This window comes from Xyrauchen texanus, chromosome 9, assembly GCF_025860055.1.
Source record: "Xyrauchen texanus isolate HMW12.3.18 chromosome 9, RBS_HiC_50CHRs, whole genome shotgun sequence".
Taxonomy (NCBI): domain Eukaryota; kingdom Metazoa; phylum Chordata; class Actinopteri; order Cypriniformes; family Catostomidae; genus Xyrauchen; species Xyrauchen texanus.
Window position 1 is genome coordinate 45,500,414 of NC_068284.1, and position 16,358 is coordinate 45,516,771.

A 16,358-nucleotide genomic window follows, 5' to 3' on the forward strand; every position below is an offset into this window, starting at 1 on the left:
TGTGAAAATATAATTTAATTGTGTGTATTCAGGATACATAAAATGTTAGCAATGAAAGTACACTGACAAAAGAGTCAGATATTTTATTTAAAAAAAGAAGAAAAACGTTAAAAATTGTATTTCCATCACCGTCATTTCCACCACAAACTTCAGAGGAAATGAGGAAATGACAGTGGTAGGAATATTCTTGACTTTCAGAAAAAATTATAAAAATCTCCAGTGATGCATGTACTGTACACATACACTGTTTTTACATGAAATGGATAGTAGACAAATAAAAAAAATAATTAGTGTGAAAAATGTTTTAACAAGGCTATTAATTGTAACTGAGAGCTCCATTAGCAAATCCCAGAGCTATGAAAGAGCAACCCCTGAGCAATAACATTTTCCTCTGGGTAATACTAGAACATAGATCCTTCTTGTCACTTTATCTCAAGCTACACAAGACATCAGTTTGTCTATGACCTTGCTTCAATCTCTTCCAAGCCTCTCTGAACTCTGCAGCTAAAATCGTCTGACTCATGCGGATTTAAGGCTGCAGCGAGATCGTGTTCCTCTCCTCAGCAACACACAGATTATCCAGGGTTCTGGATTTCTCTGCCAACTTAGAACCAAGACAATTGATTTGATAGCTACTGCAGATCTGAATTTGCTGTAGTGAAGATCAGATGAATTTGGAAAATAAAGAAGCTAACACCATGTTCTAATCAGGCGTGACGTGACAAGTTTACAGCGATAAGTAATTTATCTGTCCAACACAGTCAATCAGAACATATTTTATGTTAAATTTACAGATAAGAGATTTCAATGTGGGTGGGGCTTGCTGGTGTGACTCCTAAGAAAAAGAAAGCAAGCTCTCATTTTACAGAACCACCCCCATTTAAATAAAAGATTGCAAAAGTTAATAAATAATACTGTATATGTTTACCATCTTATCATTAAAATGTTAGTTTTTTGTGTCATGGTTCGGTTTGCTGTATTTCCATCCAAAAACCTTCTTTCATTCCACTGGATGGCAGCAAGTTCATGAAAAATAATTCTTAATCTGAAATGTAGGTGGCGCTCTAATGCAGCTGAGCACTCGCATCATAGTCATTCAGTCCTTTTTGGATCACCTGCATGTTCCCCACTATTCCTTTAAATGTCTCGGCCTCTGAATGGACTAGAAGCTCATGGTCGAGTCCCCGTCCGGAGAGAGAAAAAGCGGTAAGGGCTAAATTATGTCTAACACCTTTCTCTAATTCCAGTGTGCATGGTGGAGAGTGGCATATATACGGCCACGCCACCACTAGAGAGAGAGAATGAAACGAATTACTGAGTTTTATATTTTGTTATGGTAAATGGTCTGCACTTATATAGCACCTTTTTAAGCCTTAACGGTATTCAAAGCGCACACATTCACACACCAATGGCGGCAGAGCTGCTATGCAAGGTGCTAGCCTGCCATTGGGAGCAACTTGGGGTTCAGTGTCTTCCCCATGGACACTTCGGCATGTGGAGTCGTGTGGGCCGGGTTTCGAACCACCAACCCTGCGGTTAGTGGCCAACCCGCTCTACCAACTGAGCCACAGCCGCCCTTGACTGCATCACTGCTCTCCGTCTCCTCACTCCCATCTCTGAGCTTGAACTCATTAATTGGTTGGTAAACCAAACAATTGGTTTATTTACACAAAGCAAGCTCACAGACAAAATGGCACATTTTGAAAAATTAACAGCCCAAGGTAAGAGCTGATATGGTGTATGTTGATACTTGTGGCTTACAGAAGCAGTTATTGGAGCAGACATAAGACGTTTGTCTTTGTTGTCTTACGGAGATCATATTTCCCTTCGTGATTCTTTTGATAATAATTTGAACTGTGGTGTTAGGGCAATGAAATTATCTGCACAGTCACATTCCTAAGAACAAGAGCTTTCATTTGATATATGACTTGCTTATTTAAGTGCTAAGTGAAAAACTATATACTGTACTATCATCACCTCAAGGTGGCGCTCATTTGTGACGTTGAGGGTTTCAGGCTTAATTTTGTTACTTTATTTAACATAAATGCAAAAGTGATTGTATTCTTTATAATGTTCAGATTCTAAGCTTTCAAATGGTTCCACATATGAGTGACTTATGTATCCAGGGACGTTTACAATTTAGGTGTAAACTTATCGCATGCTTCTGGCCCGCCCAGAGTTTAAGAGGTTAAAGGTGAAGTGTGTTGATTTTTGGGTGTAATTTCTCCTATCAGAAAAATACTTTGCACAAGAATACGACCACAGATGCAAGCATATTGCCAAGGCACCGTTTGGCTGAACATACTAAAGGTGTTCTTGCCGTGGCAGTAACAAACCTCGATACTCAAGGGGGCGATAGAGTAACCTTCAAAAGTTTTGAGTCAAAAGTCATAAAACTGGAGGTGTTATTATTCAGGCACGTTGCTAACAATATATTGACTTAAACTTACTAGCTCAGCAATATTCTCCTCAAACTGATGCTCCGGACTATTATAAAACAGTAGAAACTTTGCAGTCCTTCTCGACCAACCATTAAGCAACATTTTTTTTTTAAATACACCGGCTTTGGGGGTCTGGGTAGCTCAGTGGTAAAGATGCTGACTACCACCCCTGGAGTTCGCTAGTTCGAATGCTAGGGAGGGTAGAGTCACATGGGGTAACCTCCCCGTGGTTGCTATAATGTCCATTCTCGTTGGGCGCGTGGTGAGTTGAGCGTGGATGCCGCTATGTCTCCATGGCAACGCGCGTAACAAGCCACGTGATAAGATGCGCAAGTTGACGGTCTCAGACGTGGAGGCAACTGGGATTCGTCCTCTGCCACCCGGATTGAGGCGAGTCACTACATTTACATTTACATTTATGCATTTATGCATAACAGCCCTGTGCTTTAGCCACTACGCCACCACCAATGCAACAAGAAATGTTCAAGAAATGTTTAGCACAGACCTTATTTTACTCTTAAATCCAAAACGGCCATTATAAAAAACCCAGGAAAATCCTAAGGGTTCCCATGGCTCGAAAATGCTAATTCTCTTCGGGGTTTTCTGCTACAACCTGAACCGCTCTATTAACCATTTGTTTAAGTGGCCTGACATGTCCATTTTTGGCTCATCACGGTTCCATATAGTGATGATAGTTGCGCAGAATTTCCACACTTCTTAAAATAACTGAACAAGGAAATAAAATACAGCATCAGCCCACACAGCGGTTTGTTGACCGAGATGAGAACTTTTTGAGAACTGTTTTTTTGTCGAAAGACCAAAATGTTTTTCACTATAAAAGCTTTGGCTGGAATTATTGGCTAAATGCATATCACTGTCAGGCCAGAGCAGATCTGTGATGTTGGCACACTCATCCAAGTGAAGCAAAGGTCTTAAAGAGGTAAAGCAAAAATATTGATTGCCGTGAATATAATTACAGTCATTGAGTACTTAAATGAAAGAGGTCACATCATTTTCGGCTTCAATTATTTTAAAATGTTACTGGGTTCAGTAAGTTTAAGCACTTTAATTAAGCAAAGAAATGGTTTAATTTCCATCTAATTTACACAGATATTTAACAAGGTTCATTTGAGTAATCTGGATTGTACCTCCAAAGTAGGAGCCATCAGAAAGTTTCAAGCCGGGAGTTCCTTTGGTAATAACATTAACGACGCCATGTTGAATGAAGTACATTTTCTTGCCAATGGTGCCCTCACGGATGATGTAATCGCCTGGTTGGAAGACTTCAAAACGGAGCTTCGTAAGCATGGCCGTCACAAAGTTGGGTTCGGCGTTGGCAAACATGGGCATCGTGGCCACCAGCTTACGGCAGTTAAAGTTCACTATTTCCTAAGAGAAGATGAAAACAGATGGGACATTGATGGGGGTCAAACAAACTGTACACATGTTACATACACAGCATTTATTTAAAGCAGTGTAAAGGTGAATCTTATGAAAATTGTAAAGACATGTTTAGGTCATTTAACTCCATCAATTAAGAAATTATTTTACATAATAAGAAAATGTAACATATTTAATATTGATATCTGTCAAACATATTCTCATTATAGTAAAGAAAATAAATATTTAAACTGTAAAGTATTGTAAAGAAATTTTTTTATTAAAAGTAAATGAATGAAAGGACTGAATTTAATTTATGCTGATTTGAAAAAAGTACTAATTGTGTCCAAACAGGAGGACTTTTATTATTTATTTATTTTCACATTACAGTAATGTTAATTTGGAAAAAAAAAATAATTGTCATTAAAGTAATGACACATTACTAAAAAAAATATATATATATATATATATATATATATATATATTTTTTTTTTAAATTTATTTATTTATTTATTTTAATTTAATATTTAACAAAAGTAAATATATATTCACATTTTTCTTTTTTCTATTTTGGTGTTAAATTTGACATATCTATGACCTATAAGGGAAAATATACATTGAAAATTAATAATAAAATATAAATGAATATAAATCAGTAAATTAATATATTATCATAAATTAATATAAATCATAAATCAAAAATGCTTTAAAAAGTAATTTCCACCACCGTCATATATGATGACATCATAGAACGCATCAAACGAAATATGAACCATTTCAAGTCCCAGAATTAGTTTTTTTTTATTTTAAAAGTCTTATTTGAGTCTGGACAGGAGGATTATATTACAGAGAAATGAGAATTATATATATATATATATATATATATATATATATATATATATATATATATATATATATATATATATATATATTATTTTATTTTTTTTTACTTTACAACAGTGAGAATTGGGTAAAATGCGCTTAATAATTGTCATGAAAATAATGGCACAATAAAACATTTTTTTTAATGTAACAATATTTATATAGTAATTATTTTATTTTATTATACAATAAAAGTTTAGTTTTTTTTTACCTGAATTTTTCTTTATAAGATTCATCAATGAGGGAAACTATCCATTTAAAAAGTACTTATAAATAAAATAAATAAGTTATATATATATACACACACACACACACACACACACACACACACACACACATAAAAATCTATACACAATTTTTACATTTTTTTATTATTTCATTTTAAAATAGTACTAAATGTAGAAAATCTGAAAAAGCTATTTATTCTGGAGGCTACAGGTAGTCCCAGCTTCAGTACATTTTTTTTGTGGAAAGCATATTTCCAAACTATAAAGCCTTCTGGGAGTTTTTTCCAAATATATTAATAGAGATAGACAGACCTTTGCTCAGACACAAGCAACCAAAAACAAACACGCACATCTGTGTGTCCTCACCTCTCTGAGCGGCTCGTTTAGTTCCTCTAGGATGCTTTCTTCATCAAACATCTTACCCTGGTAACGGTGTTCATAGTAATCATGGATCTTCTGTCGGAAATCTGCAGGTAGTTTATGGAAGGACATGTACTGCTCCACTTGTTTGTACTGCAGAGAGAGAGAAATAAAGGTAAAGGATTTTGGTGTTACTGTAGCTCAATTATATAGGATGTGGGTTTAATTCCCAGGGAACATATATGAAGCGTGTATTGTTCCTTGGATGCACTAAAGTCACACTGGATAAAAACACCTGACAAATGCATAAATGTATAGATTTCAACTTATATGAAAGGTCTCATTAAAGTTTAATTGTACATTTTCCTTGTTTTTTTAGTAATTTTCAAATGCCTTTTTTTTTATATAGATTTGACTGTTTTAGCCTCGTCCCAGACCCAGACACATTTTTACATGCATGAAACTATGATCATCTAAACACAGAGTGAAATAAACATAGACCATTATTTATGGGAATAAGATTAAAAAATATGACAGAAATCTCCCGAGAGGTATGTATATCCACAGTTAGTGGACGAATTATCGTAAATAAAGAAGAGTGTAAAAAGTATTTTTAAAGAGAGTTCTTAACGTCCACATGGTCAGAAGTGTCCATAGTTGAAGAATCAACCATGTCAGATTGAGTCCGAATAGATTTCTCCCTTTATCTGTCTCGTTTCCTAATATTACAGAGTCAGAATTGCTCCTCCGAGGCTCAGGTGATTAGCTAATGAGCAAACATCCCTCAAACGGCGTTATTTACGGAGACAGACAGAGAATGGCAATGATTTATGCAAACAGAAAACAGGTCAGATTGCATGCAGCTGTGTGTTTTGCCTGTTGCACAACAGAATCTGCTGACAGAGGATTTGCGTAGCACCTGTAAAGGTCTCTGAACCACTTGTTGAATAACTGCCCCCGTCTTGAGCTTTTTAAAGATTTCTCCATTACTCTTTTACCAGGACTTTATGAGAAAATGAAAGCAGGCTGCATCTCGCAAAGTCAGCATTTCAATTTTTATATGAAAAATATTGTTTCCCTTGATCGTTTGGAAATAAGAGTTCAATGTACTTTGTAAACACTCTTTCTTCTAGACGTCAAACCCCCTCGCCAGTCCATGCTCATCATTTATTAAAAGTAAACAGTAAAAACATACAGTGCATTTAGAAAATCACCCTAGCCCTTTGTAATAGTCACTTCTTTTGTCTTACAACCTAAAATCAAGCCCCAGGGGGAGGCAACAGTTTTAAAAATTTATTAAAGATGAAAAACTAAGATAACAGGGTTTGAAAAGTGATCATCCCCCTGGATGTAATACATCGTAGAGCTACCTTTTGCTTTAATTACAGCCATCAGTCTGTTCGGATATGTCTCTACAAGCTTCGCGCACCTAGATTGGGGAATATTTGCCCATTCTTTCTTGCAGAACTGTTAGAGCTCAGGCAAATTGAGGGGTGAGCAGTGATGGACTGCTCTCTACAAGTCCATCTACAGGTTTATATTGTATTAACCCTTGTGCGTCAATAAAAGTCACTCAGAGGTCCTTAGAGGACAAACATTTCTGCATCAAAAAACTGCCATAATAATAATAATAATAATATATATTAATATTATTTTCTACTTTCAATGAGATAATTGTTTAACCAAGATCAGTCCTGATCATAACTACCAAATATACATTCATTTTCAGGATTTTAACCCTTTAAATGCCAGGTTGTTTACATAATGTCACTGTTGTTTTTTACACACACACAAATTCCTCAATACACACATACAAAACACACACCAACATTCATACCAACACACCCACACAATTTTAGCTGCATCATTTATTCAATTGGCCTGCAGTATAATACAGCAAACAGAAAATAGGGGAAAAGCATGTATTTGCTCCATAGGCTAAACATGAGAAAAATGGCGCCATCTGGTGGAAAATATTAAGAATGTACATTTTGTAACCTGGGCACCAGAATGAAAGCATAATATAACATAATATAGAATTCATGATTTTATGCTTTAATGGCACTGGGATCAAATACAGCAGTTTTAATGGGGACAGTTTTGTCCTGAAGGTCCTGAATGTAACTATTTTGTGTACACAGTGTATTATAGATGTATTATAGGAACTGAGGTTGAAATATCAAAATTCCCCCAAAAATACACACATTTGGCAAAATTTATGCTGTTGGAATGAACACAACCAAAATGATAGAAAAAAAACAAAACAAAAAAAAAAATGTCCCGAAAGTCACACAAGGGTTAAGATCAAGGCTCAGACTTGGCCACTCAAGGACTTTGACCTTCCTATCCTTAAGCCACAGCATTGTTTTTATGGTGGTGAGTTTAGGATCATTGTTGTGCTAAAAAGGTGAACCACCTGCCCATCTTCCGTTGTCCAGCAGAGAGCCACAGATGTTCCTCAAATATCTGGTGTACATCCATTATCCCTTCAATCCTGACCAATTGCTCAGTCCCTGCTGAAGAGAAACACCCCCACAACACAATGCTGCCACCACCATAATTCATAGTAGTTGTGGGATGTTCTGGGTGGTGTAATCTGTTTGGTTCTCCAAATATAGCACTTGGAGTTCAGTCCAAAAAGTTACATATTTGTCTCAACTTACCATAAAACTTTTATCCACATGGCATCAGCATCGTACAAGTTTTTTTTTTTTTTCAAAGTACAAACGAGACTTTTTGAGATCAGGCTTCTTACTTGCCACCCTCCCATACAGGCCAGCTTTGTGTAAAGCTTGGGAGATTGTTATCACATGCACAGACCGATTGATCTCAGCAGTAAGGGCTTGTAACCCCTTCAAAGTTGCCTTTGGACTCTTGATAGCTTCCCTGATCAATATCCTCCTGGTGCGGTCATTCAGTTAGGAGGGATGGCCCAATCTCGGCAAGGTTTTGTTGGTGACATGCCATTTCCACTTCTTGATAATGCTCTGAACGGTACCCAGAAGGACCGTTAAAATCTTTGAAATCGTTTTGTCCCCTTATCCTAACCTGTGCTTTCCACTATTTTTATCCTGGAGCCCTTTTGAAAGCACCTTTCCATAGTGAATTATTTAATTCATTACATGCACTACTAGAAATGGATTCTTCATGGAACAGCCTGTTTTATTCTGAAGTAATCAAAATCACTACAGTTGATGTCAGGTGGGGGCAAATTAGCCTGGTATGTGATCTGAAAAGTGATTGGTTGCACCTGAGCAAGTTTGTAATGGGTAGGGTTGCACCAGCTGTGCGTAAGTTCTCACGTAAGTTAGGACTTAAAGCTCACACTAAGGACTTAGTAACTACTAGTTAGTTTGTAATTAAGTCAGTGCTTAATTCGGGCACACCACCTGTTCTTAAGGCAGAACTTAACTAGTAGGTCGTAAACTCACCGTAAAGTGATGCGCAGTCGCACAGAATGACGTATTTTTTTGTAATCCAATCAGCAGCCTTCAAATTTGTAAACAGGAACCGCGCGCATCATTTCAAGCTGCGGCCTTGCGTGAATGGTCAAAACAAAAACGTACGATCTAAAAAGTTATATATCGATGTCAAATCAGTTATCCGCAATATTTCCTCTCTTTTAAACTGCAAACGAGCATAAATCTCGTGGACGAATTTGCGGTTCATTATCAATGATAATCTCATCGATGTAGTGTAATCAGGCTGCCATCTCATTCGTTATTCACGGGCTAAAGCTGCCATAAATATTTAGTTTATACGTAGAATTACATCCTACCTAAGTTTAATGGCGCTCAAATATTTAGTTTTGCGGAAATTGTGACTTAGTGCCCATTTACGCAACAACTATGCTAAGTTTGAATTTACGCACAGCTGGTGCAACCGGCCCCAGATCACTTATCTAAACCAGATATTTTACTAATTGATTTTTAATAACTGTTATGATTTTTTTACGTTATTTTCAATTTTCACGTATTGATATAAGCGAATAATCATGATTCATTTGTTTAATTCGGCATCTCAAGTAATTAATTTAATTACAAAAATGTATCGATTTACAGCTCTAATAAAATATACTAACGTTTTATTGGTATAATTAAATATTTAACAATCAAAATAACTTTGAATCTAAAATATAATAAACAAAATATGTCTGATAATTTAAAGATGTTAAATCAGCTTAAATCTGTAAATCTAACTTTAAGTCGATAACAAAATGTAATTGAATTAATTACATTATATGTTGGTTAATTAATCGGAAAAATATAATTAAATATTTAACAATAAAAATGATTATATAAATATAACAAAATAAAATATAGATAATTGGAAGACATTATAGTGGCAGACAAGCGTTGATTAGACATTACAAAAAGTGACATGATTTAGGCATGATTAACTACATACATTGTTTTTAATGCATTTTTTTTTAGATATAATTATTTGCACTGAATTAGCACATTAAACCGACTATTTATGTATTTTTAATGAAGGTGAGATGCTTTATAATGCTTTGCATGATCTCTAGAGTAACCTTAGTGCAGTGTGTGATTTGTGTACCGTTTCTGGCCGTCCTGTCATGGAGTGTACGACAGAGATGTGCAGAGGAACAGAAGCAGGCGGGCACCAGCAGTCACAAAGACTCAGTCTACTGCTGCAGATTTAGACCATGTCTAACAGCAAGCCCGTTTATAAATATACTCAGCACACACACTCTCTCTCTCTCTCTCTCTCTCTCTCTCTCAAAACACTGCACAAAGACATATAAATGCCTTCTAGGATGGGAGAGAGGGATTCAGACTGTTTGTTAAGGTGCATTTCAGGTCAACATGCCAAACAGAATATTGCAGACAGAAGAGAATTGTTAGGAATTGTGAATAATTCAGTGGCTGTTTAATCTGCTGGTTCCTGATGAGTGTGTAAATGGACAACTGCCCTTCCAAGCCAGGACACACGAAAATGAATGTATAACTGACAGAGGCATGCAAATGTCGGCTCTAAATAGTCGTTTAAAGGAATACTCCACCCACAAAGGAAAATTCTCTAATCATTTACTCACCCTCGTGCCGTTCCAAACTCTGCACAACACAAACAAAGATATGTTGAAGGATGTATGAGGAGGTGTTGTCCATACAATGCAAATCAAAGGGGTCCAAAATGTCAAGCTCCAAAAAGGACATGAAGTCAGCATAAAAGTTTAATCCTTGTCTTCTGGATCCATGTGATACGATCACTTTTGACCTTATTCAGTATATCTTGACATGATGGTGGTGATGCTTTGACACTCATTGTACATCAATAAGACATTGCATTTTTATTTTCTAGTGTTTACCATCAACCTTTTGGCAACATCTGTACATTTTTAAACATTTAAACCCGCATCCCGGTGAGCCTGGAAACACCGTGTCTGGTTTGTGTACAGCGTTCTGTCTATGCATCAACATTGAGCAAGCTTCTCATGAACATGCATAAGTCAGCTGGTCAGAAGTGAAATTTTTTTTCTGAATAAGGACTGAATTTGTGATTTGTTTATCACCTAAAGTGAGCGTATTCTTCAGAAGACATGGATTAAACCACCGGAGTCGTATGGATTACTTTTATGCTGCCTTTATGTGATTTTTGGAGCTTGAGGGCCGGGGTGACAGTGTGTCCGGGGACCTGCGAGCAAGTTTTTCCTCTCTCTCTCTCTATCTCTCTGTGTCTCCCGCTCACCCCTTCCATCTCCCCTCATCTCTCCCCCAGGTTCCCAGGAGGCGGGGTGGACCACCGGCTGACAGAACAGCCACATGGGCAGAATCTTCCCTCCAGAGATGGGGGGTAGAGTAAGTCAGTCCGGTGGCGCCCAAGCCTGAATCGGGCGGGGGAGGAGTGTGTCGAGGAGGAGGGCGTGGCCGTGCCGTGAGGGTGCACGGCTGGCACTGAATCAGATGATCAACAGGAGAGCGAGATAAAGGAGGGCCGGATACGCCAGTTTGAGAGAGACTCACGCGCCCGCACTGCATGTGTGTGTTTGTTTATGTTTGTCTTATGTTGAGATTTATGTTCAACTTTACATAGACTGTTCAGCTTGTTCCCACCTCCTCCTTGCCCATCCTTTAAGTGTTACAGGGCTGTCGGGTCGATTTTGGCACAAAATTGCTGGCTTATGTCATTCATCCTTACGTCATTACGTCACGTTAGTAAACACAGGAAAGAAGTACCGGCCGTCTCATGTTCCGGCTGGAGAAACTACACAGTTCAATCAGTCAGTCGCACTCACACAGTTAAGGACAGCATCGCTGCAGTCTGGATGGATGTTTATCTGTTATCCATTTTCAAAGTTGTTTACCTGCTATAATGCTTGGATATGTTCTCAGGTAGGGTTGTTGAAGCTAATATTGCTTTTCATGCTTTTATGACAACTCGTGTTTTAACCAGTCGCAATGTATCCAAGTTGTAAGTTACAGTGACATGTATGACTTCTGAAATTGACTACTTATAATTGTTATATTGCATATTTAAGCATATTATTTTCATGTTTAATAAAGTATATTTCATTCCCATCATTACTGAATCCACTTTTTATGTTTTTAGTTGACGGTGTTATTGTGTGCATTGCATAGACATAGGTTAACTTGTATTAAACGGAGGCAGTACAATACAAGCATTAGATAAAACACTAGAAATATACAGGTCAAATTTGAGGTGATTGAGTCCTCCGTTCTCTATGTAAAAGCACTTTGAGTGTAGTGTCAGAAAAGTGCTATAAATGTCAAATTCATTCATTTAAAATATGTAAATAGGAGAGTTATTTATCTTCATCAAAGCAAGTAATATTTCAGTTTTCAATATTTAATTGTATAACATAATATCAACATGAACATTTTATTTTATGACTCCGCCTCTGAATATCTCCAGTCATGATCACACACAGGTGATGTCCAGGTAACCTCAAACCATGAGCAGATTCATCTTTCAGAAGACGACTGATGTGAAGTGTTCTTCTGCAAATGACTTGCAATTTGAACTCTCAACCACAGATGTCGCTAGAGAGCACAGTTACGTAGTGCAGCTTTAAAAATACAAATGACTAATAATTTATCTTAAATTGTAATCAGATTACTTTGCTAATTACTTAATTGAAAAAGTAATCACATTAAGTTACTTTCTAAAACACTTTTCCTATCAACAAATTCAAAATAATATCTATATTTCTTATTATTGCGTACAAATACACTCGTTAAACGTAGCACCTCACATTTCTCCTTCATAATGGCTCGCTATGAGGGCATAATACATGTACTCAAACTACTATATTAGAAATAAGCAAAACACAATAATGTATTTAAATGTAGTAAAATTAATTGAAAGTCAGGTACTGTAATCTGATTACAAGAATTTAAATGTAATGCATCACACTACTTTTTTATTTTAAAAAAGTAATTAGATTACAGTAACTAATTACTTTGTCATTTGATTAATCCCCCAACACAATTCATGAATCAGTTTGACCTTTGAGGACATTGGATCTCTGCATGTTGTGTCAGATAACTTTAAATATAGCCAAATAAACCCACACCGCCCTTTAATCTGAACTCTATATATTACATTACATTGATATTACAAACACACATTTAGGTTCTAAACCACTGTGTTTAAAACAGCTCAAAATGACAGTATTATAATTCTAGGACGCCATATTTATTTCTGTCTAAAGATTTTCCAGTGTAAATAAAAACAAAGAGGACCCTGCTCCCTCATCTCAAATAATGGAAAACAAATTGTGTGTGTGTGTGTGTGTGTGTGTGTGTGTGTGTGTGTGTGTGTGTGTGTGTGTGTGTGTGTGTGTGCTGTACAGTCTCTGTGTCCTCTTGGTGAAAGTTGAGATGAATATGGCTAATTAAGGTCCTCTATTTTCATAGAGATGTATAATTCACCACACTGAATTTAGTATAAATCACCTTATTACGGCACATTTCTACCTGCGGGTACAGTGAGCTGAGCCAAAGCTAGCCTGCCCTGGAGCGTCTGTACTTTCACAGAAATCTCAGTAACTACGTTTCCATCCAAGGATTTTGTTATTAAAAAAGTTTTAGCGCATCAAAATAAAGCTCATGGAAACGCACATTATCGCTAAAATGTCACAAATGTCGACATCATATTTTTCAGTTTTACTCTGGCACATAAACTATGTCGATACATCAAATGTCGCAGAAAAAATGGTTTGGAAACACTTTTGTCGATGCCCAATCGTTAGCCTGTTAATCATGACGACAGTATTGAAAGCCAATTTATTGTACGTGATTATGGATTGATCTTTATGGCATATAGCGTCGATCTGCAAACGTGACACTTCCAGAAGTGCAACACAGATATCTCGTGCACATTGAACAAATGAATGGCCACTGTTTGTGATTAATTTAATCGCAGTATCCATCCGTTTATTTATTAAAGTTTCTTTTCCACACCATTCAAAATAATAGACGACAGTCATGGAATTAGCCCACAGTACAAAATACATATCATATCTGTGCATAAAGATGTTTTAAATGAAGAATAAATACACAATACTAGGAGAAAAGCATCAGCGTGGTTTTTTGGAACATTTAAAGCCCAATTTTATTAAATCTATTATTTAGTAAATGCTGGCAAGATTCCCTGTATTAAATGAAATAATTACCAAACCAAAAAAGCATTAAATAAAAAATAAATATATATATATATATATATATATTAGACCTATATATGACTTTTCTGTTCTCAAACTTAAATTAGCTGTACCCCGTTCTGTAGATGAATAAAGTGGCTGAATGATTATCAGAATGTTCTGCTTTAAACTATCAGAACTATTTTTCCAATGCCGAGTTCACTTTCAGAAATGAGCTTTTGAACATTTTAAAACGTTTAAATACTTTAAATCTAACCCTCTTTACCTCGGATCACATTTACTGCTTCTTCAGAACATATACATTTGCATTTTGAAGCTAAAATGTAATTTGAGATAATCAAGTTCAGTGGGTCGTTAAAAGTTGCTGGAGAAATATGCGGGACATACTGCAGTTGTGATGGCGAAGCTTATGATTAGATAATTGTTCAAAATATTGAATATCTGGAATGTTTCATATGTAAACCCTGATATTACATCTCAAAAAGCAGCTTAAAGCAGGAGTCTTAAAGCATTTTCAGGACAAAGACCACTTGATGGGAAGAGAGACGGAGCAGGGACCTCTGTTACATATTGTATAATTGAGTGTTGCGTTTTATGCTTATAAAAACGTGTATGGTAGGCTACCATATTATTGTACAGTATGTACATACTTCATGATGTTTACATTGCAAAAGCCATTAAAATAATCATGAAATGTTCCCCTGCTGAAAAGACCAGCTAAAAGCATCATAAGCTGGTTGGCTGGATTTAGCTGGTCACTAAACCTGGTCAGGTTGGATTTAAAGGGGTCATGACATGAGAAACCAAATTTGCCTTGATCTTTTGGTATATAAGAGGTCTTTGTATCATTAAAACGTCCTGCAAGTTTAATATTTTAAGACGTCCTCCCCATTCTAAACGAATCATTTATTTAATCAAGCTCAAAATACAGCTCGTTCTGGATTCATGGTTAGAAGTGACGTGTCGGTTAGAAGTGACGTACCAGCGTTTGCATATGACCGCCTCCAGCACAAGATAACTACGATTTAAGCGCAAGACAACTACGCTCATTTCAGTATCGCCGTGCGCCTCACAAGTGTTCAGTCGATGGACAGCGAGCTCTGACAGAGACTACTTGTGCACAGGAAAATTACGATGCCACACAGATGTGCTGTTCCTGGCTGTGGTCAAACAAAACCTCTGAATAAGCTGCCGAAAGATCCAGACGTCAGGGAAAAATGGATGCAGTTTATTTTTTGCGGACGACCCAGTCACGGCAGTGTTAACTTAAGCGTTTGTTCTGTACATTTTAAGGATGACTGTTTTGAGAACAAATCTCAATATGATGCTGGCTTTGCCAGAAAACTGTTGCTCAAAGATAAGTCCGTGCCGACTATTCTGGGAACAACGACGACGCAAACTGTAAGTAATCTATTTTAAACTTTAAACTACTTTTTAAAGCGCAATTTCATTCATTATGAATAATCACAGTGTTTTTACTTAGTTTACTTGCATATTGTTCTGGCTGGAGGCGTCAATAATTGATACATAGGCACTGACGTTAGCCAATCATAACAGTGGGCGTTAACACTGAGGTCTTAAATGGAAAACGCCCCCAAAACAGACTGTTTGAATCAGAGGATGAGAAACAGGGTGGGAAAAGGTCATAAATCACTAGATTTTAAAAGTTTTTCTTAAAAAAAAAAATATTAATACTATAATTGCACCTAAGGGAACATAATAATACAATAAAAAAACCCATGTCATGACCCCTTTAAATATTTTTTTTAGCTGGTCAGGGTGGTCTTAGCTGGTCTCCCAGGCTGACCAGCTAAAATAAAATCCCAAACCACTCTGAAACCAGCTAACTGACCAGCCTGGCTAAGCTGGGCGACCAGCTAAATCCAGCCAACCAGCTGAGGCTGAGGCAAATGACTGTAACATGTCAATGGATTAAAACGTACTCATCTCTCTCACTATCGCTCGCGTTTGATTGAGTGATTATTACAAATGCCAATAGTGGATCAAACAATAATTTGCGGACCCCCTATTGAAGACCCTTGTCTTAAAGGGATACAGCCAAGATTTATCCCCCCCAATTATCAAGCCAAATATACACGCTTGGTTTCTATCATCATTTACTTACCCTCATGCCATCCCATTTATTTATATTGTCCATACAATGCAAGTGAATGGGGTCCAAAACTTTGAAGCTCCAAAAAGCACATAAATTCAGCATAAAAGTAATCCATGAGACTCCAGTGGTTTAATCGGTGTCTTTTAAAGTGATACAATCTGTCTCCTTGGCTTTCGTGATATTAAGCTTGATTATAATTCCTAGCGCCATCTAGTGCTCTGCACACTAGGAAGTGTAATTGAGCTTGAAATCATAATCGTGCCAAGAGACTGCAATGTTCAGATGTGAAAAACGAGTTACATTTT

The 16,358-nt window shown here is 36.7% G+C and overlaps 1 protein-coding gene across 1 annotated transcript in view; it reads right to left on the reverse strand.

Annotated features, from left to right (window-relative positions):
* The window catches only part of LOC127649373 (potassium/sodium hyperpolarization-activated cyclic nucleotide-gated channel 2-like), a 70,449-nt gene that overhangs the window by 12,108 nt on the left and 41,983 nt on the right, over positions 1 to 16,358 (reverse strand). The window contains exons 5-6 of the mRNA XM_052134434.1: positions 5,297 to 5,443; positions 3,590 to 3,830 (exon numbers count right to left, since the gene is read on the reverse strand). Coding sequence (XP_051990394.1) covers positions 3,590 to 3,830; positions 5,297 to 5,443 — 388 coding nt within the window. The remainder of the gene's footprint in view (positions 1 to 3,589; positions 3,831 to 5,296; positions 5,444 to 16,358) is intronic.